This window comes from Scyliorhinus canicula, chromosome 25, assembly GCF_902713615.1.
Source record: "Scyliorhinus canicula chromosome 25, sScyCan1.1, whole genome shotgun sequence".
Lineage (NCBI taxonomy): Eukaryota > Metazoa > Chordata > Chondrichthyes > Carcharhiniformes > Scyliorhinidae > Scyliorhinus > Scyliorhinus canicula.
In genome coordinates, this window is record NC_052170.1 from 5,455,183 (window position 1) to 5,480,318 (window position 25,136).

General features: G+C 45.7%; 1 protein-coding gene across 1 annotated transcript in view; it reads left to right on the forward strand.

The window, feature by feature from the left end:
* The window catches only part of pin1 (peptidylprolyl cis/trans isomerase, NIMA-interacting 1), a 29,089-nt gene extending 13,971 nt beyond the window's left edge, over positions 1–15,118 (forward strand). The window contains exons 2-4 of the mRNA XM_038784624.1: positions 7,902–8,102; positions 12,010–12,120; positions 13,956–15,118. Coding sequence (XP_038640552.1) covers positions 7,902–8,102; positions 12,010–12,120; positions 13,956–14,065 — 422 coding nt within the window. The 3' untranslated portion in view covers positions 14,066–15,118. The remainder of the gene's footprint in view (positions 1–7,901; positions 8,103–12,009; positions 12,121–13,955) is intronic.
* Positions 15,119–25,136: the final 10,018 nt, after the last annotated feature.

The window sequence follows — 25,136 nt, forward strand, 5'->3', positions numbered from 1 at the left end:
CCTCCTCCCGGGAGAACCTGGCCCCCCTCCTCCCCGGTGAGAAACCTGCCCCCCTCCTCCCCGGGAGAACCGGCCCACCCCTCCTCCCCGGGAGAACCTGCCCCCCTCCTCCCCGGGAGAACCTGCCCCCCTCCTCCCCGGGAGAACCTGCCCCCCTCCTCCCCGGGAGAACCTGCCCCCCTCCTCCCCGGGAGAACCTGCCCCCCTCCTCCCCGGGAGAACCTGCCCCCCTCCTCCCCGGGAGAACCTGCCCCCCCTCCCCGGGAACCGGCCCCCCCCTTCCAGGGGAACCTGTTCGTCCTCTCCGCCCCCCCCCCCCCCCTCGCCCGGGAGAACCTGCCCCCCCCCCCCCCTTTCCAGGGGAACCTGTCGTCCTCTCCCCCCCCCCCCCCCATCCAGTCTGTCCAGCCCTGTTACAATTTGATGCGTTCCAATGTGACCCCTCCTATTTGTCTAAAATCCAGTGAATTCAGGCCTAGTCGGCCCAATAGCTCCCCACATGACCATCCTGGCCTCCCGAGACTTGGGCTGATACAGTATCGCTGCACTCCCCGCGTATACCCTTGCGGAAGGAGAACAAAAGTACAGTACGTGTGACGGACATAATATGCAACTCTCTTATTGGGGCAATGGGCAACCAGCCTTTTATAGAGACGAATTCCCTTCCATCCAACCTCGACTCTCTGAAGCTGAATGGACCATTCCACCTGCCCACTATAGCTCAGATCGGTTAGCCCGAGACAATCAGTGTTTTAAGTTGACTCGCTTCTATGTAAAATATCTCCCACCATTTCTCCATGTTTTTGGTGCGTTTTAAATTGGCTACTCCGAGTTACTGATTCCTCAACTAGTCTTAAAATCCTTTGAGTTTTACATCTGTTAAATCTCTCTCTGCTCCAGTTGTGTCGCTGATGACACCCTGTGGTGTTTGGTTCCTTTCATTTTATTTATTTCCCTCCCAGTTTTCTGTTTATAGTTTTAAGCTTTGCAGTTGCTGTGGCAACAAGGAACGGGCCTTATTGATCCAATGTCCTGAACCCACCCACTCAAAACATTTCTCGTGTGCAATGGAGGCTTGTGCATTAAATGAGAATGTGTTTGTCGGCCTGAGGGTAGTGCTCAGGCAGATTTTGCCACCAATTTGAAGACGCTGCTTTTCTCTCCCCCTGCAGGACTTGATGTTCTGTTTGCCTGTGAGCTGCGACTGATGTTCTTTCTCTGGTCTGTTAGGTCACCCTTAAAAGACCACAGGTGCACCTGTTCCACCTATCTTTAACATAGAACATAGAACACTACAGAACAGGCCCTTCGGCCCTCAATGTTGTGCCGAGCCATGATCACCGTACTCAAACCCACATATCCACCCTATCCCCGTAACCCAACAACCCCCCCCTTAACCTTACATTTATTAGGACACTACGGGCAATTTAGCATGGCCAATCCACCTAACCCGCACATCTTTGGACTGTGGGAGGAAACCGGAGCACCCGGAGGAAACCCACGCACACACGGGGAGGACGTGCAGACTCCGCACAGACAGTGACCCAGCCGGGAATCGAACCTGGGACCCTGGAGCTGTGAAGCATTTATGCTAACCACCATGCTGCCGTGCTGTCCTTTGCTGCAACCTTCCCCACCCGTACGAAACGTTTAATCTGTGGGGCGCCTCGGCTTCGGCCAATCCTGTCCTCCACCTGAAGTTCATCCAGCTGCCCTTTCTGGCAGATCTCGCTGAATAGTAATTCAGAGTGGAAGGAACGGGCCTTCCGCACCTGAGGCTGAACGTAGCGTCCGCAACTGCCTGCCACATTGAGATCAGTTCACTGCGCTCGACCAGGAATTAGACACTGGACTGTGTCTGCAACTTGCCCAACTCATTCTCTGCACATTCCTTGTTGTTTTCCTGATGGCCAAATGAGGATAGTTGTCATAACTTCATCAAACAATAAAAGTATTCCAAATAATGTGACCTTATTACAATATATATAACGTAGCTCATGACTGGATGTGCCAAGTTTAGTTAGTGAGGCTGCTCTGTGATGTACATTTTGCATTAAAAGAATGCAAATGTTATTGGCAATTTTGCTGAATGCAGTCTCAGAAATAATTGTTTTTCTGGGGATCATAAAATACTTAATGCTTTAGGTCGCTGATCTTTGGCTAGAAATCGTTGACCTGCAACATTAACATTATAGACTTGTATTTTACATCTGATGGTCACTAGAGAATTGTAAGCAGCTCACTTGCTTGTTCGCCTCTTCGTTGGCATCCTGCCTCTTGGACAACAATTTAGACATGTCTCCGGTTGTTGAAGTCAGGAGTGATCAATATTTTGGCATTTACCCTTCCTGGAGTATAACAAAATTGCACGGTATGAGTATCTAAAATAATTAATTCTTTACATTGAAGATGCTTTCTTTGAGCTCCGTGCGTATAATCTACTTCCACGGAGAACCAATAAGTTTAATCTAATCGCCAGAATGAACTACATTAGCAACAAAGAAATAGCTTTACAGTTACAACAGTTAAGTGAATGAAGAAACTTTAACTTGCTTCCTAAATCTACCTCTATATTCCAATTAAACAAACCTATATTATACCACTCATGAATAAAGTTCACAACCAGGGTTTTACTTGCTTTTCTCTGTGCAGAATTGTTGGAGAGCGCACCTTCAGAACCAAACTGAAACACCCGTGTTCAGATTAGAATCCAGGACCTACGGACTCTTCAGACAGACCTGGCTCCTCCCATTAACTGCATCAGCTGTACTGAAAACAGTGGCATTCTTTTGTCTCTTCTTCCAGGATGTCCCTTGGGTGGGACTAAACACAATACCCCTCATAAATTATCTACACCCAGGGGTCCTTCAAACCTAAACAATATTCCATTAGTTAGCTGTCTGCAAACAAGTAAATGCTTCTCACGATCTATTAGCAGAATACTTCACCTGTCAATCAATGATTACCTCACTTTTACAACAATTTAATCACCACCCTAGCAGTCATGCTGTCTGTATGCATCTTAACCCAGGTTTTTAATAACATTACTGCAACAAATATAAAATATGACCATTCCTTATATTCATCACAGTTGTGCATGGAAATCGCCACAATTATTAGCAATAGGCCCCAGGTCAAGCATATCGGCTTGTATAACCAGCTTTGTGGCGCCGAGATTATCCTATTAACGTGGCATTAATTGGAACTTGCAAACTAGAATTGAGCTCCGGTGTTGAATGTATCAAAAATTTAAATTATTGAGCTGATGCGATGTAAGTTACTGTAAAGTATATGTTTTGTATCATTGCCCTCAGGTGTTTATTAATGGGCTTTTTTTGTAATATAACTGGCCGAGGACTGGATTTGGCGTTGAAATTTATGCACATTTCCTGGTGTACATAACTTTGGGCAGAAATGCTTTGATATATTGATAATCTGTCCTCTATAAGACTGTCCTGGGTTGTTGCAGATTGCGAGGTAATAAACAGAGTGAAATAATTTCCTTGTACCCATCAGTATCTCGACCCCTGTTGTGTGAATTTCAGTTCCCTTGTGTTTTCTTAGCTTTTTTACATTTTCCTGCCTTGTGCCTGTTAACCGGAATTGTCCATCGGTGCCAGGCTGCGGCTTTGTGCACTTTGAGTAATTGGAGGTCAAATGCAATGTCGCATTCATTGGAAGGGAGGAATTGTGTACGTCTAGCTTAAAAACTGAAATCCTCCAACTCCCTCTCCTAACGCCACCTCTTCAGGAGCAATTAGGGATGCACAGCAAATGTTGGCCTAGCCTGGGCCAATTGCATCAAATGAATGGGTAAATAAAAATTGCAAAACTATTTGAGATACAAACTATTTGTCCCTCTTAACACATTTTGACTTGAGAAGTAACCAGGAAGGACCAGATAGTGCAATGGATCGCGATCCAATCCAGGCTGATTTATTTCTAGGTGCACCAGCCGCAGGATGGGAGAATCTCCATTATGTTGTTGGGAATACGCACTGAAAATAGTCCAAAAGTTGTGGGAAAGCACCATGTGATGGCTTGTTGGTTGTATTGCTGAACTTGGCTAATTCAAATTTATTGCCAGGTTTAAGCGGGAATAAATCAGCCGGGCAGTGTAACACAACCCTTCTTAACTTGACCCCATCTGCTCCGAAACAGTTAACTAATCAGTAGCCCACTGAATACAACACCCAAATAAGAGTTTGCAATGGAAAGCTTTGTGCAAAACCAGTCTCTTGGGGTCCGTCCCTCTTGGCTCCGGCCTGTATGGTGGTAACCCAAAGTGGGGGAGCTGAGTGTGGCATGCCAGCCTGGAGAGATACTTCCTATCGATGTTCAGCCTGGTTGTCACATTTAATCACAGCCCTCTCACTTCAGTTGGCGTCCTGCAGTGATGTACTAGAAACTTCCGCATGTAAACAGCTTAGGCAAACAAAGCCTAACTGAATATTACTCAACTTAATTCGGTTCAGACCTTCGAGTCATCTCTTTACTTTCAGACTAGTGCACAGAGACACAAAAGATTTCCAAATAGAGATGCCTACCTCGGTAAAGCCTTAGTGCCTTAGCCATACTGAGGATTCATATCGAAATGCCACCGGCCACTTAATTCACAGATTTTCAGGGGCTGAAATGGAAATTGTTAAATATAAATAACACAGGAGCGAAAAAAAGGTCTAATGCATTGCAGCACTGTAGCACAGAATTCCCTAAGAACTGAAACTAATTTCTCCTGGAATCCCTCATTTACTCACGTCAAATGGCAATACAAAGAACAAAGAACATTACAGCACAGGAACAGGCCCTTCGGCCCTCCCAGCCTGCGCTGATCCAGATCCTTTATCTAAACCTGTCTCCTATTTTTCAAGGTCTACTTCCCTCTGTTCCCACCCATTCATATACCTGTCTAGATGCTTCTTAAATGATGCTATCGTGCCCCCCTCTACCACCTCCGCTGGTAAAGCGTTCCAGGCACCCGCCACCCTCTGCGTAAAAAACTTTCCACGCACATCTCCCTTAAACTTTCCCCCTCTCACCTTGAAATCGAGACCCCTTGTAACTGACACCCCCACTCTTGGGAAAAGCTTGTTGCTGTCCATCCTGTCCATACCTCTCATAATTTTGTAGACCTCAATCAGGTCCCCCCTCAACCTCCGTCTTTCCAACTGAAAACAATCCTAATCTACTCAACCTTCTCATAGCTAGCACCCTCCATACCAGGCAACATCCTGGTGAACCTCCTCTGCACCCTCTCCAAGGCATCCACAGTCCTTCTGGTAATGTGGCGACCAGAACTGCACGCAGTATTCCAAATGTGGCCGAACCAAAGTCCTATACAACTGTAACATGACCTGCCAACTCTTGTACTCAATACCCCGTCCGATGAAGGCAAGCATGCTGTATGCCTTCTTGACCACTCTATCGACCTGCGTTGCCACCTTCAGGGTACAGTGGACCTGAACTCCCAGATCTCTCTGTACATCAATTTTCCCCAAGACCCTTCCATTGACCATATAGTCCGCTCTTGAATTTGATCTTCCAAAATGCATCACCTCCCATTTGCCTGGATTGAACTCCATCTGCCATGTCTCTGCCCAACTCTCCAATCTATCTATATTTTGTTGTATTCTCTGACAGTCCTCGCTATCTGCAACTACACCAATCTTAGTATCATCTGCAAACTTGCTAATCAGACCACCTATACCTTCCTCCAGGTCATTGATGTAGATCACAAACAGCAGTGGTCCGAGCACGGATCCCTGTGGAACACCACTAGTCACCCTTCTCCATTTTGAGACACTCCCTTCCACCACTACTCTCTGTCTCCTGTTGCCCAGCCAGTTCTTTATCCATCTAGCTAGTACACCCTGAACCCCATACAGCTTCACTTTTTCCATCAACCTGCCATGGGAAACCTTATCAAACGCCTTACTAAAGTCCATGTATATGACATCTACAGCCCTTCCCTCATCAATTAACTTTGTCACTTCCTCAAAGAATTCTATTAGGTTTGTAAGACATGCCCTTTCCTGCACAAAACCATGCTGCCTATCACTGATAAGTCTAGTGGGTTTGAACTTTGATCCAATCATGGGAGTCTTGCCCTTGCATGTGTTGCTTGTCTGGATTACATTTGCACTTGATCTGTACAGAGGCTGCACTGTTCAGATCGGGGAGGGGCACACTCCATCAGCCTCTGACATCCAAGGCTCTCCCCCAAGGGAAAAAAGCATAATGTTATGGGCCAGGGTTTAGAGAACCCCAAAGTGTATCATGGTGTTCACCTGACCCACAGCTTTTAATAGATTGTGGTATGGGGAGCACACGGCCCACTCTACAGGTGTGGTACAGCAGAAATAGAAAAGTATTTTTTAAAGCAAAACAATGTTTATTCTATGAACTCAAGTTAACCTTTTGAAACATACAGTGAACATCTTGGTAACCATCAATTCAAATACAACCCCCAAAGAATACAACACTAAGTAATCCTTAATAACTTCCCAAACAACATCCAGAAGACAGAAGAAACACCTTTTAACAGAAGCACATCAGGTTTACATTCACTACTGAAAACATTTATTATTCGGAATTCACCAAATGATCAAGAGATAGTCTTTTCATGGCAGAGAGATGAACAGTCCAACTGTCTGGCTTCAGCTGCAACACTGAAAACAAAACTAAAACACACCCGGCAACCTGCTCAAAAACGAAAGTAAAAAGCTGACAGACAGCCCAGCTCCACCCACACTCTGTCAGCACTGCAGTAGTAAACACCCATTTCCTAAAGGTACTCTCACTACAGATATTTATATGCAGACCCATTTATAAACAGCCATTTCTTAAAGGTACTCTTGCATAACATTAAGTAGATGCTAAATCATTGTAAAGCAGTGACAAACACTGTAGTTCAAACTGGCACTGTTGTGATTGTCAACTGCAGTTACACGTAATTTATACTTTATGCTTATGAACATCACGCCAGGGTCCCAGGTTCAAGTCGCATCGGGTGACTGTGTGACGATTTTACTTTCTCCCCATGTCTACGTGGGTTTCCTCTGGGGTCTCCGGTTTCCTCCGACAGTCCAAAGAAGTGCGTTGGGCGGGGTCTCATCTCTGTTGCAGCAAGGTTGTGGGTTCAAGCTCCATCATTGGGCTTTGGCCGTATCATCTAGGCTGGCTGGTGAGTAAATGTTGTACTGTTGGAGGTGATGTCTTTTTGATGCAGTATTAAAATGGGACTGCGTCTGCTTCCCATTCGACTCTTCACTTCTAAAAATAACAGTGGCCAATCCACCTAACCTGCACGTCTTTGGACTGTGGGAGGATCTTTCTATATTGAGACCATTACAACAGTGACTACATTTTGAATGTGCTTAATTGGTTGTAAAGTGCTGTGGGATATCTTGGTTTGTGAAAGGTGTCACAGAAGCATAAGCTGAATTCCATGTGTCTATGGATTGGCACCTTAGCCTTAGGGCAGCAAGGTAGAACTGTTGCTTCATAGCGCTAGGGTCCCAGGTTCGATTGCGGACTTGTGTCACAGTGCGGAGTCTGCGTGCTCTCCCCATGTGTGTGTGGGTTTCCTCCGGGTGCTCCGGTTTCCTTCCACAAGTCTCGAAAGACGTGCTGATAGGTGAATTGAACATACTGAATTCTTCCTCTGTCTACCCGAACAGGCGCCGGAGTGTGGCAACTAGGGGATCTTCACAGTAACTTCATTGCAGTGTTAATGTAAGCCTACTTGTGACAATTAAGATTATTATTATTATTTCAGAGCAATGGGGAGAAGGTGAATGGAGAGGAGGAGGAGGAAAGAAAAGCCATTTGAGTGAGACTGTGAGGTTGCTTCTGTTGGTTTGTGTCTTGGCATTTCTGACCTGTTGGTCTCTCTTTTGTAGGTCGTATTTACTTCTTCAATCACATAACTAATCGGAGTCAGTGGGAGCGTCCAAAAGTAGGTGGGAGTTACAATTCTGTTGAACCTGACAAAGTTCGCTGTTCCCACCTGTTAGTGAAGCACAACCAGTCACGCCGTCCTTCTTCCTGGAGACAGGAGGAGATCACACGCAGCAAAGAGGAGGCACTAGAGACGTTAAACGGTAAGCTGATGACGAGCGAACGTGTGTGTGTGTGTGGTTCTGCAGCTCTAGATTTTTCTATGGCGTTCAAACCAAATGGGATTGTAGTGGTAAGGTCACTGGGCTAGTAATCCAGAGGCCCAGGCTAATGTTCTCGGGACATGGGTTCGAATCCCACCGCGGCAGCTGGCGAAACTTCAATTCAATTGATAAATCTAGAATTCTAAAGCTAGTGTCAGTAATGGTGACCATGAAACTATCATCGATTGTCGTTAAAAACCCATCTGGTTCACTAATGTCCTTTTAGGAAGGAAATCAACCATCCTTACCCGGTCTGGCCTACACGTGACTCCAGACCCAGACAGCGACGCAGTTGACTCTGAACTGCCCCCCCCCCCCCCCCCCCCCCCACACACACACACACACACACGCGCACACGCACACTGAAATGGCTGAGCAAGCCACTCAGTTCAAGAGCAATTAGGGATGGGAAAAAACTGCTGGCTCAGCCAGCGCCGCCCACATCCCATGAAAGAATGAAGGAAAAAAATTAGGCCGGCACAGTGGTTAGCACTGTTGCTTCACAGCGCCAGGGTCCCAGGTTCGATTCCCGGCTTGGGTCACTGCCTGTGCGGAGTCTGCACGTTCTCCCCGTGTCTGTGTGGGTTTCCTCCGGGTGCTCCGGTTTCCTCCCACAAGTCCCGAAAGACGCGCTGTCAGGTGAATTGGACATTCCGAATTCTCCCTCTGTGTACCCGAACAGGCGTCGGAGTGTGGAGACTAGGGGCTTTTCACAGTAACTTCATTGCAGTGTTAATGTAAGCCTACTTGTGACAATAATAGTTATTAAATTTTAAACTAATTTGTAACTTGGATTTTAATTTAATTCGGGAGGGGAGTACATTGCCTGATGCAGCAAGTTGCAAATATTACCCTTGAGCTAATGCTAGTTAGTGCCAATTGGGTGTCATAATGTTGTTATGGGCCAGGGTTTAGAGAACCCCAAAGTGTATCATGGAGTTCTCCTGACCCACAACTTTTGCTAGATTGTAGTATGGGGAGCACACGGCCCACTCTACAGGTGTGGTACAGCAGAAATGGAAAAGTATTTTTTAAAGCAAAACAATGTTATTCGATGAACTCAAGTTAACCTTTTTAAAACATACAGTGAACATATTAGCAACCATTAACTCAAATACAATCCCCAAATAATACAACACCAAGTAATGCGTACGCTGTCCTTTTAACATCCAGGACTTATAAAAAAACATAACCTTTAACAGAAGCACGTTAGGTTAAAGTCACTACTGAAAACATTTATATTTTTGAATTCACCAAATGATCAAGAGACAGTCTTTAATGGCAGAGAGATCAGCAGTACACCTGCTTTGTGTGGCTTCAGCTCCAACACTGAAAACAAAACTAAAACCCACCCTGCAGCCTGCTCAAAAACCAAAGTTAAAAAGCTGACAGACAGCCCAGCTCCACCCACACTGACATCATTGCAGTAGTAAACACCCATTTTTTAAAGGTACTGTCACTACAGATATTTATATACACACCCATTTATAAACACCCATTTCTTAAAGGTACTCTCACATGACAATTTACATATGTAATCTCCGCTTTGGGTTCTTCCCATGCCCCGACTTTGGCTGGCTGGCCAAGGGAGCCCATATCTACGCAGATTTAATAATGTTTTTATCCCACCATAAACCCATTCTGGGTCTGTATTTTTACCCACCAGTTTATTTGAGCCATGCACCTCGAGACCAGGTGGGGATACACAGCTTAGTGCTCGAATAGAGATAGAGAGAGGAGCAATAAGGGCATGGAGTATATCTGTATTTCTAGTCAGAACTCAAGTCACGACTCGCAGTCATAATGCCTCATCTCAGTTTCTGCCTGACCAGTGTGTTTGCAGAAACTTTGTTGAAGCCTTGGGCATATGATGACTTATTTTGAGATTAAACTATATATTTTTAATATGCTTGTGAAAGTCGAGTGTGTGGTTCATAAACCACATTGTTATCTCCATGCTAACTGGAAGAGCTGCAGCATACAGACCGGCTGCCTTCTCTCTCTCTATTCTAGCACTAAGCTTTGTAGTTCCACCTTCCCTCTAGGTGCATGGCCCGAGTAAATAAGTCATCAAATGGGCTTTAACAAAGTTACTGCAAACACACAGGTCAGGCAGCAATTGAGATGAGACATTACGACTTGAGTTATGACTAAAGATAGTCTTTAGTTCTGACTAGAAGTACTGAAATGTCATGCCATTATTACATTATTATGTGGTATGTGTTGGGAATATAATAAGGTGTGAACTAATGAACTTCGTAGAATCCCTACAGGAGGCCATTCGGCCTACCGAGCCTGCACCTACCCTCCGAAGGAGCACTCCACCCAGGCCTATCCCACATCTTTGGACACGGAGGGCAATTTATCATTGCCAATCCACCTAACCTGCACATCTTTGTGACTCTGGGAGGAAACCGGAGCACCCGGAGAACACCCATGCGGACACGGGGAGAAAGTGCAAACTCCACACACACAGTCACCCAAGCAAGACTGGAATTAAACCCGGGTCCCTGGCGCTGTGAGGCAGCAGTGCTAACCGCTGTGCCGCTCTAATATGGGAGTGCCGTTAATCAAATGAAGAACCACTTGGAGATTTGTATCTCCACGAAAGTTTTCGCATGCATATTTGTACTAACAACAATGACTGACTCCGACTGTATCTATTCTTTAGAAAGTTGAAAATTATATTATCAAAATTCTTCCAAGCACCGTTAATATGTATTAATGATTTGCTCCAATCCAAAAATGGGATACTTTTAGGGCCTCCTCATTTAAAGTTGCAGTTGTGTTCCTGAAAATCGCCACTTTCTGAGTGAAGTTTGATTTTCCATCGGATTCAATGTTAAAGCCAGAGGTAGCTTCCCGGGGGCAATTTTTTGCCCGGAAAAATCAGTGCAAAGATTGAAACCCGTGCAGTCTGAAATACTGTACAGCCCAGTAACTGACTTCAACACTGCTGCTAGCTTGCAGGCTTCACCCCAACAGAGACCTCTTTAAAACAGAGTTTACAACCGGTTCTGCAAAAACAGGGACTGTAAGGTGCAGAGCAGCATGGTTGCAAAACAAAGAATTATTTCCAAAGCAGCAGCTCACATCAATTCCTCAGGGGCGTCCTGGACCAGCAGCAAAGACATTTGAAAAACAAAAGTTTACAGTATCTGTACTGTCAGCTGAGTTCCTCGGCTAGTTCAGGTTACAGTCACCAAACAAAAGTTTAAAAATGACGTTCAGTTTAGTACAGGGCTGGGGGCAGGGGGGTCATCTGAAAATGCAGCAAAAAGACACCGTGCCTCGATTGTACAGAAACTCCTTCACCTGAGGAAGGAGCAGTGCTCGGAAAGCTAGTGATTCGAAACAAACCTGTTGGACTTTAACCTGGTGTTGCAAGACTGTGGTGTATGTAAGCACTCCTGCCCATGAGTTCACTATTGTCCTGCACCATGCGCATCAATTTAAAAACAAAATCAGCAGTAACAGAGTAAAGATGGGGAAAAATGATCCAAGTCTGCTTGTCTGTCTTTCCTCGCGAGCTATCTGGTCCACTTCTATTCCTCTGTTTTAACGTTTCTATTTTTCCAACTTTTTTTTTGATGGGGCCACGTGACACCTTGGGACAAAAGTAATATTTGGGTCGAAATTTAATCTTGCCCACGCCGTAATAGCTCCAATTTTATTTAACTGGCCGCTGGCTTTGTCAGGGGCGGAGGAGGAGAGGTGTCTTTTTATTTTATCGTAAAGTTTTGTCTTCATACTCCGTTAACCTGGTGCGGAGGCATCTTGTGCGGTCTGAATGCGAAAGGAAAAATCGTTTTGTGAGCCTTTTCTGTTAACCTGTATCTTTGTTCAGATTATATCCAAATGATCAAATCTGGCGAAGCAACGTTTGAACACTTAGCATCCAAATATAGTGATTGCAGCTCTGCAAAAGAAGGGGGCGACCTGGGCTATTTTGGAAAAGGTAAGATGCGACCCTTTCATCACTGATTATTAACCAGCCTGGGTGATTATTTTTCTAAAGTATAATATTGAACAGGCGCCCGAGGGTTAATTGCTTTGTATTCTGCCGGTGTGACTACAGTAATATCCCAGTAACACCAGATTCTTAATTCAATAACAGCAAATAGGGTTTTCTTTCCCAAATTTGATTGCGTGTGGTTAGCAGCCATCAGCCTCCTGTCTCGAATAGTCAGAACCCCTTGTGGCTTCCAGTGCTCGTAATGTGACACATGGTGATTATACTATGTCTCACTGAATTTATATTAAACTGCCTGCTGTCTTTTCTTAATAAGTAAGCAGCAGTAAAAATAAAAGAAAATCGGTGTGGCTAGCTTCGGTGGTCCTGATTAAAGTGACGTGGAATAAATGGGTTATTTATTCCAGCTGTATTGGATGACTACTTTATCCATGCCAGTTTTCTTCCCTCTTGTTAAGGGCCAGATTCTAGCAGCAGTTTCCAGTGGCACAGTCCAGTACATCGCTCAAGTAAAGGACACAACAGACTTGTGCCTTCCTCATCCTTGGGATACCTCAGAACACTTGCACCCAATGGATTTATTTCATTTTGTGGTGCTGTAGCTGTTTGTTACGCAGGCAGAATTGCGAGGCCTGTTTGCACGCCCCAGGTCCCCAGAATGGTAAATGAATGCATAATAATTCAACCCACGGGTTAGTTTTGGTTTGGCTTTGGCCCGAGTGACGCTTTTTGTATTTGAAACAATTAACTTGACTTCCTCCTCCTCCTTCGTCAGCTCTTCTCGTCTCCTCCTCTCTCTCTCCCCCCCCCCCCCCCCCCCCCCCCCCAACAACACACGCGCACACACTCTGCTCTCCTATAGTGATCTGAATCCCACCCCCACACAGTACTGGTTATAACTAATAGATCATCATGGGAATCAGCGGAAACTTGGTATTCCTCACCAGTAATATCACCACCGCCCCTCTCAGTTACTCCCTGCCATTCAATTATCAGACTCCTTGTCTGACATCCAGTAACAGATAAGCAGAAATCCCCTCCAATTTTGCACGAGGAATCGCAAAACCATTGTGTTTGGTCCCCATCACAACGCCCTTTCCTCGCTGTCAACTCCCATCCCTCTCCTGACAACGGAGTTTCAGCCGGCTGTCCACAACCTCAGTGACCATGAGATAAGCCTCCACCACATATCCAGCACTTGGGCACTGCCTATTCCCAACTCTGACATCTTCTTACCCACTCTTTGCCCACCCCCCCCCCCCCCCCGCCCCTTCCACCCTGCCCCCACCCCAGCTCATCAGCTGCTGAGACCCACATCCATGCGCTTACTGCCTTCAGACCTGACTGTTCCAACATTCATCTCACCTCCCGCATTCTACACGGCCTAAACCTGTTGTGCAAAACTCTGCCCGTGTTCTTGTTCACACAAAGTCTCATTCACACATCTTCCTTGTGCTTTCGTACCTGGGTGGGTCCTGGTTCAGAAATCTCCCCCCCGCCCAACCACCCCACCCGCAATCTCTCTAATCTCAGCCCCAGAGCTGTCCGAGATGCCTGCGCCCCTTTATGTCTGGCCTCTTGCGCAAGCATCTGCGTTTATATTTCTGCGTTTGAGAGAAGGCAAAGTGTTTTTCAACCCGTTAAGGACGTTCATGTAGATCTTTGACCTCGGTACACGTGACAATAAACAAATCTAATCCAATCCAATGTTGGCACTTTTTTCCCCAACAGAAAAGAGCCCAAGAGCTGGAGTAGAATAGGAACGGCAGTTATACTTCCTGTCGTGCATTTATATTTATCGTCTTTGCTTTACATTCCAGGCCAGATGCAGAGGCCATTTGAAGAAGCCACTTACTCGCTGAAAACCGGAGAGATGAGTAACCCAGTGTTTACGGATTCTGGTATTCATATCATCCTCCGTACTGCTTAGAGTGCCTCTTGTTGGTTTGTCTTTGCAAAGTGAGCAACCCAGCCGCGACTGAGGACCCTCATGGAAACCACCCACTTCACATCCTAATAAATACCTTATCCTCCCCAGTATGTAATAATTCTGTCTTCAGCCATTGTCCAACACTCTTGCAGGCATTCTAGACAAAGGGAAAGAACCAATCTTAATAATTCTAAAAGCCGAACGTTTGAGGTAATGCTCTCTCTCTCTCTCTGTCTCTCTCTGCGGCAACCCAAATTGTCAGTTCAGTGCGTAGGGTGATGTGCAGGGTTAGTGCCCGGCTGAGCTGCATTGCTTTCACACTGTTGCAGCACTTCTGCTATGCGTTGTGTTAAGAGAGACTGTTTGAATGTTATTGGAGTAACGCAGGCTTAATCGCGACAAAGTTAATGTTTATTTTCCCAGCGCGGAGAAATTGTGGGAGAGATTATCATTCAAATCTTCATTCAGCATTGCTTGAACTGTTATCGGATTACACTAATACATAAGCCTATTGGTCGCATAACTGTTTAATCTCTTCCGGTGGTGATGGTGTTCATTAAACAAATTGGTTCGTAGTTAACAGCAGTGTCCCCCACCTCCTTCAGAAAAAAAATGCATAAGCCCTCAGCATGCAGGGAATGTTTTAGATCACCCTAATCCTTGGCTGCTGAACTCTTTGATTCATGGCAATGCTATGGTTCTTGGGACCATTTTTAGTGGCTTTCTTTTGACAGCAGCTCTGTATGTAAATGCATTTTTCCCCACTGACTCTTCCACGGTGTGCTGTTGAAATCGCAACCTTGAACACAATTGTCAAGATCAGAGCTACTGGCAAGAGAGAAAATGCCGATTGACTTTGTTCTTTTATGTTTGCTTAAGGATTTTTCCAACTGGCGTGCGCTTGTGTGGTCTTTTTTCTTTTTCCAACAGTTCAAAGTGCACCGAAGCTGCACTTAGCTGCAAAAACAAAAGACACGGAGATTGAGGGAAATTGTACGGTTATTATTTGTCTGGCTTTAAGTCGTCAAAATATTAAAGAGATTCTCCACAACATGTCTTGGAGTTTGTAGTCTGTTTGGAGCAGCCGTTTGGCGTGGGTTCCTCCAGGTGCTCTGGTTTCCTCTCACACTCCAAAGTTACACAGAACAGCACAGTACAGGCCCTTCAGCCCACAATGTTGTGCCGACCACTTATCCTAATCTAAGATCAACCTAACCTACACCCCTTCAATTTACTGCTGTCCATGTGCCTGTCTAACAGTCGCTTAAATGTCCCTAGTGACTCTGGCTCCACCACCTCTGCTGGTAGTGCATTCCACGCACCCACCACTCTCTGTGTAAAGAACCTACCTCTGACATCTCCAATATACCTTCCTCCAATTACCTTAAAATTGAGTCCCCTTGTGACAGCTGTTTCTGCCCTGGGGAAAAATCTCGGGCTATCCACTCTATCCATGCCTCTCATCACCTTGTACACCTCTATCAAGTCACCTCCCTTCTTCGATCCAGTGAGAAAAGCCCTAGCTCCCTCAATCTTTCTTCATAAAAGACATGCCCTGCAGCGCACCTTCTCCAAAGCATCCACATTCTTGCGATATTGAGGTGACCAGAACTGGACACAATATTCCAAGTGTGGTCTAACCAGTGTTTTATAATGTGGGTGTTAGGGCGAGCAACTGGGCCTAGGTAGGATGCTCTTTCCAGGTAGCACAGTGGTTAGCACTTCCGCCTCACAGCATCGGGACCCAGGTTCAAATCTGGCCTTGGGTAACTGCGGCGTCTGCACGTGTCTACGTGGGTTTTCTCCGGGTTCTCCGGTTTCCTCCCAGTGATGTGCAGGTTAGGTGGATTGGCCATGCTACATTGTCCCTTAGTGTCCAACGGCTAGGTGAGGCATAGGTTATGTGGGGTTATGGGGATAGGGCGGGGTAGTGGGCCAGTGCTGTCGAGATTCTACGATTCTTTGGTCTGTCTTGTGTTAGGTTTTAGCTGGGCAGTGGGGAGTGCAGTACAGTCGGATTCAATGTCCCTGGTCAGCGAAGACTCCCCACGTTTGATTTCTTCCCATTGGCCACTGGTTCAAATTGCCTGCGCATGGATTTCATACAAGGGCCAGACCAGGGGCAGGCTGCGATATGTGATATCTCCCACCAATGTAATATTCCCTGTGATTGAGGTGGGGGCGAGCAGAGTTTCGATACTTTTCTGCAGGTGGAAAGGACAGGACTATACAGCCAGCCACACTTTAATGTGGTAACTTTCAAATTGCCTTTCCTATTCTGGGAGCCAGAGAAACTGTTTGAGGAGTGAACGATCAGCCTATCAGTACCTTGTCCGTACAGACCGCCCTCGTGTGTTCTGATGCCTATGTTCAATAACAGGAGGAGCAGCAAGCATTCAGCTAATTGCTGCATGCATCTATCGGAGAAAAGCAGGTGTAACAGTGATCCTATTGTACACTGGGTGTGGGAATCTGGACTGTTTTGCCCACCTTTTATCACAAAAATTATCGTCCTGTATTTACCCTGTTTGTGTCTCTTGGCAATGATCCAAGATCCTTTTGCATACACCTGTGAAACAATAATTCCTTTGTACGCCAAAAGATTAAAGAACAAGAGTAAGACTGAGACTTAATGGGGGATCAGTGTTTAGGCTCCCTGTTTATCAGGATAAATTCCTTGTGGATCTGGTAAATGTGGGCTGTCTGGATATTTTTTCCCGTTAACGAAATGTTAACACGGGGGAAATGTTGAATGTTAACACTTCCCTTCAAGACGTTGGGTAATTTCAAGAATGAATTAGATATAGTTCTTGGGGCTAAAGGAGTCGAGGGATATGGGGGAGGGAAGGCGGATCAGGATATTGAACTTGATGATCAGCCATGACCACAGTGAATGGCGGAGCAGGCTCGAAGGGCCGAATGGCCTCACGCTATTTTCTCTATGTTTCTATGTGATTCACTGAATTATAGTGTTAACAAATTGGGGTTAGGCCTGCCTATATTTTGCCTTTCTAAGGACGCATTGCAGAGGGAAATGTAAAAGAAGAGGAAAGTGTGCATGAAATTCAATACTCAATCAACTTTGTATTTGGTTAAGATCTTGGAAAGGCGTTCCCTTTAAATGTGCAACATTTGATTGTTGTAAGAAAAAATACCTGCAGTTACGTAGTGTTCTTCACGTTCGTGGGTCATCCCAAAGCAGTTGTTGATTGATGGGTTTCATTTTCAACTTAAGAACTAGGAGCAGGAGTCGGCCATCTGACCCCTCGAGCCCCCATGGCTGATCTTTTTGTGGACTCCGCTCCATATACCCATCTGCTCACCATAACCCTTAATTCCTTTACTGTTCAAAAATCTATATCTTTGCCTAACAGACGTTCAACGAGGTCGCTTCAACTGCTTCACTGGGCAGCGAATTCCACAGTTTTACAATCCTATTGGTGAAGGAGTTCCTCCTCAACGCAGTCCTAAATTTGCTCCTCCTTATTTTGAGGCTATGCCCCCTAGTTGTACTTTCAGTCGCCAGTGGAAATGACCTCCCTGCTTCTATCTTGTCTATTCCCGTCATAATTGTAAATGTTTCTATAATATCCCCCCTCAATCTTCTAAATTCCAATGAGTATAGTCCCAGTCTGTCCTCATAAACCAATCCTCTCAACTCCCGAATCGACCTAGCGAATCTCCTCTGCACCCCCTCCAGTGCTAGTACATCCTTTCTCAAGTAAGGAGACCAAAACTGTACACAGTGTTCCAGGTGTGGCCTCACCAGCATCTTATACAGCTGCAACATAACCTCCCTGCTTTTAAACTCCATCCCTCTAGCAATATGCTACCTCCATTACCTGCAAACCAACTTTTTGCGATTCATGCACAAGGACACCCAGGTCCCTCTGCACAGCAGCCTGCTGCAATTTTTTAACCTTTTAAATAATAGTCCATTTTACTGTTATTCCTACCAAAATGAATGACCTGACATTTACCAGCATTGTTCTCCATTTGCCAGACCCTTGCCCACTCACTTAAATTCTCTAGATCCCTCTGCAAACTTTGCTCTCTACCTCTCATCTTAGCGTCATCTGCGAACTTTGTCACGGTACACTTGGTCTCCAAATCCTCTACGTCAATTGCAAACAATTGCGGTCACAACACTGATCCTTGAGGCACACCACTGATCGCCAACCGGGAAAACATCCATTTATCCCCACTCTTTGCTTTCTGTTAGTTAACCAATCCTCTATCCATGCTAATACATTACCTGTAACGCCGTGCACCTTTATCTCATGCAGCAGCCTTTTGTGTGGCACCTTGTTGAATGCCTTCTGGAAATCCAGATACACCACATCCACCTGTTCCCCGTTGTCCACCACGCTCGTAGTGCCCTCAAAGAATTCCAGCAAATTAGCCAAACATGACCTGCCTTTCGTTAACCCATGCTGCGTCTGCCAAAGGGGGCAATTTCCATCCAGATGTCTCGCTATTTCTTCCTTGATGATATATTCCAGTATTTTCCCCATGCCTAATTGGCCACTAGCCTATAGTTACCCGTCTTTTGTCTACCTCCTTTTTTTAAACAGTGGCGTCACATGTGTTTTCAAATCGGGCGGAACTGTCCCAGAGTCCAGCGAATTTTGATAAATTACCAGGAGCGCATTTGCTATTTCCCATGCCATCTCTTTCAATACCCTGGGCTGTATTCAATCAGGGCCAGGAGACTTGTCTACCTCGAAGTGCAGCCATTTGTTTTCTAGGCAATTGATCACAGCAATTTCTAAATGACCAGTTAATCTATTTTGGCGCTGGTTAAGGAATGAATGCTGGTTAACACAGCGAGAAGTGCCTGCTCTTTGGGAGTGTGGGGGTGGGGAGGGAGGAATCTTAGTTTATCACTCGACCTCTCCACCTGAGCCACGGCGACGCTGCTAAGAATTAACGTTGTGCAGATGCCATGCTTTAAAATGAATACGGCTCATCTATCTGGAATGCAATTGTAATGATGGCAATTATACGGGAGACTCCTATTTTGGGGCTTATTTCTCAGTTAGAATGGCAATCCACGTACTTTTCGATGCATAAACTTACCCCAGATATCTGTCTCGAAGTAAATGATTTGCAGATTGCTATGTGGTTGCTACTGTTAATCTGTTAAGGTTAAAATGAGTAGTCCGCGATCCCTGAGATTCAGCCTGAAATTAGTCCAGCCTCTTGCCCAATAAGAGTAACGATTCATTCGGAAATAATGACTAGATGGGGATTAGTCTAAATTTTAGTTACCTGCTATTTTGTTAAAATAGCACCAGGAATAGGTCAGGCGTAGATTATAAGAGCTTGGAAGATATGGTTGAAAACTGTATAAAACACTCGTCATTTTACAAAGAATGAAGAATTTTAGCTCAGTAAAGATTGGTTGAATGGGATTTTTTTCTTTGGCATAGAAGTTGAGGCGAGATTTAATTGAGATGCATAAAACTAAAGGGTTTCGGATGCCCAATTTCTCTATCAGGCATCAGTAACTATGGGGCATAGTTAGACCATAAGACATAGGAGCGGAATTTGGCCCATTGGGTCTGCTCTGCCATTCAATCATGGCTGATATTTTTCTCATCCCCATTCTCCTGCTTTTTCCCCATAACCCCGATCCTCTTATTGATCAGAAACCTATCTATCTCTGTCTTAAAGACACTCAGTGATTTGGCCTCCACAGCCTTCTACGGCAATGAGTTCCACAGATTCACCAACCCCCTCTGGCTGAAGAAATTCCTCCTCATCTCTGTTTTAAAGGATCATCCCTTCAGTCTGAGATGGTGTCCTCTGGTTCTAGTTTTTCCTACAAGTGGAAACATCCTCTCCACGCCCACTCTATCCAGGCCTCGCAGTATCCTGTAAGTTTCAATAAGATCCCCCCTCATCCTTCGAAATACCATCGAGTACAGACCCAGAGTCTTCAACCGCTCCTCATGTGACAAGCTCTTAATCCCATGGATCATGCTTGTGAAACTCCTCAGCACCCTCTCTCAAGGCCAGCACATTCTTCCTTAGATACGGGGCCCAAAACTGCTCGCAATACTCCAAATGGGGTCTGACTAGAGCCTTGTACAGCCTCAGAAGTACATATTTGTAGCTCTCTTGACATGAATGCTAACATTGCATTTGCGTTCCTAACTGCCGACTGAACCTGCACGTTAACCTTAAAAGAATCGTGAACAAGGACTCCCAAGCCCCTTTGTGCTTCTGATTTCCAAAGCCTTTTCCCATTTAGAAAATAGACTATGCCCCCATTCTTCCCACCAAAGTGCAGAACCTCACACTTTTCCACATTGTATTTGATCTGCCACTTCTTTGCCCAGTCTCCTAGCCTGTCCAAGGCAATCCGCAGCCCCCCCTGCTTCCTCAATATTACCTGTCCCTCTCTGTATCATCTGCAAACTTAGCAACAGTGCCCTTGGTTCCTACTTCCAGATTGTTAATTGGTTAATGTTTGCACCAAGGTGGCTGGAGTCTGGATTTCAACCCCCCCCCCCGGGTGCGTTTAAAACAACACTTGGAAATTTACTTGTGATGCTGTAAGCTCCAGGGCTATGGAACAAGAGCTAAATAGTAGGATTAAGCTGGTTAGCACTTTTTCTACTAACACGTGCAATAGGCTGAATGGTCCCCTACTGTGCCGTGAATTTTCTGTTTCCAGCTATGTGAATAGCATTGTTTTGAGACAGAAGCTCAGTAACACAGTGGTTAGCACAGTTGCTTCACAGCTCCAGGTTCGATTCCCGGCTTGGGTCACTGTCTGGGGGGAGTCAGCACATTCTCCCCGTGTCTAAGTGGGTTTCCTCCGTGTGCTCCGGTTCCCTCCCACAGTCCAAAGATGTACAGGCTAGGTGGATTGGCCGCGATAAATTGCCCCTTAGTGTTCAAAAAGGTTGGGTGGGGTTACGGCGAGGGTGGAGATGTAGGCTTGGGGAGGGTTCTCTTACCAAGGATCAGGGAAGACTTAATGGGCCGAAGGGCGGCTTGGCGGCGCAGTGGTTAGCACTGCTGCCTACAGCGCTGAGGACCCGGGTTCGAATCCTGGCCCCGGGTCACTGTCCGTGTGGAGTTTGCACATTCTCCCTGTGTCTGCGTGGGTTTCACCCCTGTTTAGCACAGGGCTAAATCGCTGGCTTTGAAAGCAGGCCAGCAGCACGGTTCGATTCCCGTAACAGCCTCCCCGAACAGGCGCCGGAATGTGGCGACTAGGGGCTTTTCACAGTAGCTTCATTTGAAGCCTACTTGTGACAATAAGCGATTTTCATTTCATTTCACAACCCAAAGATGTACAGGGTAGGTGGATTGGCCATGCTAAATTTCCGCTTAATTGGGGAAAAAGCTAATTGGTACTCGTATATTTAAAACAAAAAGACTTGATGGGCCGAATGGCGCTCTTCTGCACTGTAAATTCTATGATTATTAAAGAGGCATCTTGATGCAATGATAGTTTGTATAATTCGAATGTTCTCAAATCTCAGCAGGATATAAGCTGGGCTGAGCATGGTCCCGTAACAGTAATTTAAACAAATTATATATTTTGTGGTAAGTGGGCATCTTGGGCAAGGCCAGGATTTGTTGCCCATCCCTCAAGAGAAATTGCAATTCATGTGTAGGCCACACCAGGTAAGGGTGGCAGATTTCCTCCCTTAAAGCACATGATGGTAACACAGTGGTTAGCACTGCTGCACCACGGTGCCAGGGACCCGGGTTCAATTCCGGCCTCGGGTGACTGTGCGCAGTCTGCACGTTCTCCCGGTGCCTGTGGGCTTCCTCCGGGTGCTCCAGTTTCCTCCCACAGTCCAAAGATGTGCAGGTTAGGTAGATTGGCCCTTGCTAAATTGCCCCTTGGTGGCCATAGATTTGTAGGTTAGGTCAGGTTATGGGGCTAGGGCAGGGGAACGGGCCTGGGTCCGTGTAGACTCGATGGTTTGAATGGCCTCCCGCCCTGTGGGGATTCTGTGGAGCGAACCAAATAGGTTTTTTCAAATGACAATCGATAGTTTCAGTTGCACATTTTTATTAATTGAATTTAAATTCCCAGCAGCTGCTGTGGTGGGCATTTGAACCCACGCCCCGTAAAACAGTTGTCTGGGACATTGGGTAGTACAGCACAGCTGCTTCAGAGCGCCAGGGACCCGGGTGACTGTCTGTGTGGAGTCTGCACGTTCCCCCCCCCCCCCGCATCCGCGTGGATTTCCTCCCATAGTCCAAAGATGTGTAGGTTAGGTGGATTGGCTATGCTAAATTGTCCCTTAGTGTTGAAAGGTTAGGTGGAGTTATGTGGTTGCAGGGTTAGAGTGGGTGAGTGGACTCAGGTTGGGTGCTCCTTGAGAGGGCCAGTGCAGACTCAATGGGCCAAATGGCCGCCTTCTGTACTATCGTGATTCTCAGATTACCGCCATCTCCTTTATGTAATGTAGGGACGTACTTATGCACCTACCATATTCTTGCGATGTTAGATCTTACCATGGTTTCCCAACCGTGATTACTGCTAAAAGTTACCACCTCAGAATACCAACCAATTTCAAACCTCGCCGTTTAATAAGCCTCGGTGTTAAATGACCAGATTTTCACTGCTGCAACATGTCTGGGTGTCAGAGAGCATTGATTTCTTTCCTTTAAACTAGAGCGCAAAATATTATTTTAATCTTCAACAACTCCATGCGACAAGATCTGGATGAGGTGTCACACCCAAATATAAAACCCATCTTTCACTTTTTGATGCTGAGCCGACGGTTTCTTTTTGGATTGCCTGGACTGAAGCATGAAGTCCACTGAGAAACAAACAAATATTGCCATCTTTTCACACTGTCGCTGGCTTTTTCGACAACTTACCAGAAGAGGGCGTCATTGGTGAATTAAACCATTTTTACCGCAGACACTGCTTTTTGTCAAGTCACCTTTGAAGGAAGGCTCCGAATGAAAAGGACCAGAATCCAGAATACCTTATTGCTTGAGCTAGACAGTGTAAACGCTGCCACATAAATTGCCTCCCCCCTCCCAAAGTTTTATTTTATTTCAACATTTCCCAGGGGTGTTTTTTAAAAAAAATGCCATCCTGATGCTAAGCTAGCCATTGATTTCAAAAATAGCAAAGCAAAGTTCGGAAGGAATCAGGAGTTCTCTCCAAAACAACAATCATGTTGGCATCACTGTGTTAATGCTGATTAACCAACGTTCATGAATATGCAAAGACGTCTTGTTGAGAATGGGATTTAAATGTCAAGAATGTAATGCAGCCATTTGAGACTTCTTGGCATTCTCAAGTGTCAATCAAATGTGGCCTTTGGAGCTGTTTATCTCAGTCTTATTTATGAAGGAAAAATGAATTACATTTATCAAACGGACATTGCAATTGAAAGCTAAATCACACTACTTGTATATAAATGACCCTGCATTCTCTGAGGAGTTGCTTTTGTTTTTGCATTTCCCAGCGTTGGGTGCTAAAGGCAAACCTGTGTTTATTGCCCTTAACCTGGTTACCTCTGAGATGATGGTCCTTGGGTGAGGAATCCAGGGCTGTTGAAATAACTGAGCGAGCGAGTATATGTGAGGCATCGAGTCAACAAGCCAGAGAAAGAAGTCTCACTTCTTCAGCATCTTTGGTAATTGGTAACTCAATGAAACAAAATCCCTTGCACGTTGAAAGAGGTTTCTTTTGCAGAAGGCATCTTCCATTTAAATGGCTCCTTTCACAACATAACCTACATATGGGCAATGAAATTTGTTTCAAAAGTGTAGTGGAAAGGCAGAAGTTAATTTGAACACAACGAGTGTTAAGTAGTGGGTTAAGAGACATTGCAATTAGTTGTCTCATTTATGTTAAGTGTTCAATGATTGTCTCATTTATGTTAAGTGTTCAATGATTGACACTGATATGTAAAGGGGCTTCAGGTGGACTCTGGAGCTTGTGATGATCTGTAGAGTTCTGTGCAGAGTGAGTTTGAACCATTAAAGGTGTGTTGGTGAAAAAGGAGCTGAACTCTTGCCTCTTCATACCAAAGCATCTAGTACATGTTACAATGAGGTCACATAGATAGCAACGTGATGGTGATCAAATCAGCTCGGGTCTTATTATTCACTCAGGAGATGTGAGGCATCACTGGCTAGGCCAGCATTTATTGCCCTTGAGAAGGTGGTGAGCTGCCTTGAGCCGCTGCAGTCTCTGGTGTAGGTACAACCGCCATTCGTGAGCAGTTTGAGTCTGGGGCAACAGAAACCTGAGGCTTCTATCCAGCCTGCAAGGAAACCGGAAATCAAATTTAAGCACTTGCCTATCAGGGCTGGTCCAAATACAGAGAAACATGCATAGAAAATAGACGCAGGAGGAAGCCATTTGGCCCTCCACGCCTGCTCCGCCATTCATTATGATGATGGCTGATCATCAAGTTCTATACCCTGATCCCACCTTCCCCCTATCACCGCCCCCCCCTCCCCCCCCACACACACACATAGCCCTTGATTCCTTTAACCGCAAGAGCTCTAACTGCTCCTTGAAATTACGCAACGTTTTGGCCTTTCTGTGGTAGTAGCTTCCACAGATTCACCACTCTCTGGGTGAAGAAATTTCTCCTCACCTCAGTCCTAAAATGTATACCCCTTATCCTCAAATGATGATCCCTAGTTGTGGACTCTCCCACCATTGGGAACATTCTTTCTGAATCTAACCCTGCCTAATCCTGTTAGAATTTTACAAGTTTCTATGAGATCCCCTCTCACTCTTCTAAACTCCAATGAATATAATCCTAACTGACTTAGTCGCTCCTCATATGACAGTCCCGCCATCCCAGGAATCAGCCTGGTAAACCTTCCCTGCGCTCCCTCCATAGCAAGGACATCCTTCCTCAGGTAAGGACACCCAAACTGCCCACAATACTCCAGGTGTGGCCTCACCAATGCCCTGTACAATTACAGTAAAACATCCCTATTCCTATACTCAAGTCCTCTCGCTATGAAGGCCACGTACCATTTGCCTTCTTTACTGCCGGCTGTACCTGCGCGCTTACTTTCAGCGACTGATGCACGAGGACACCAAGGTCCCGCTGAGTAT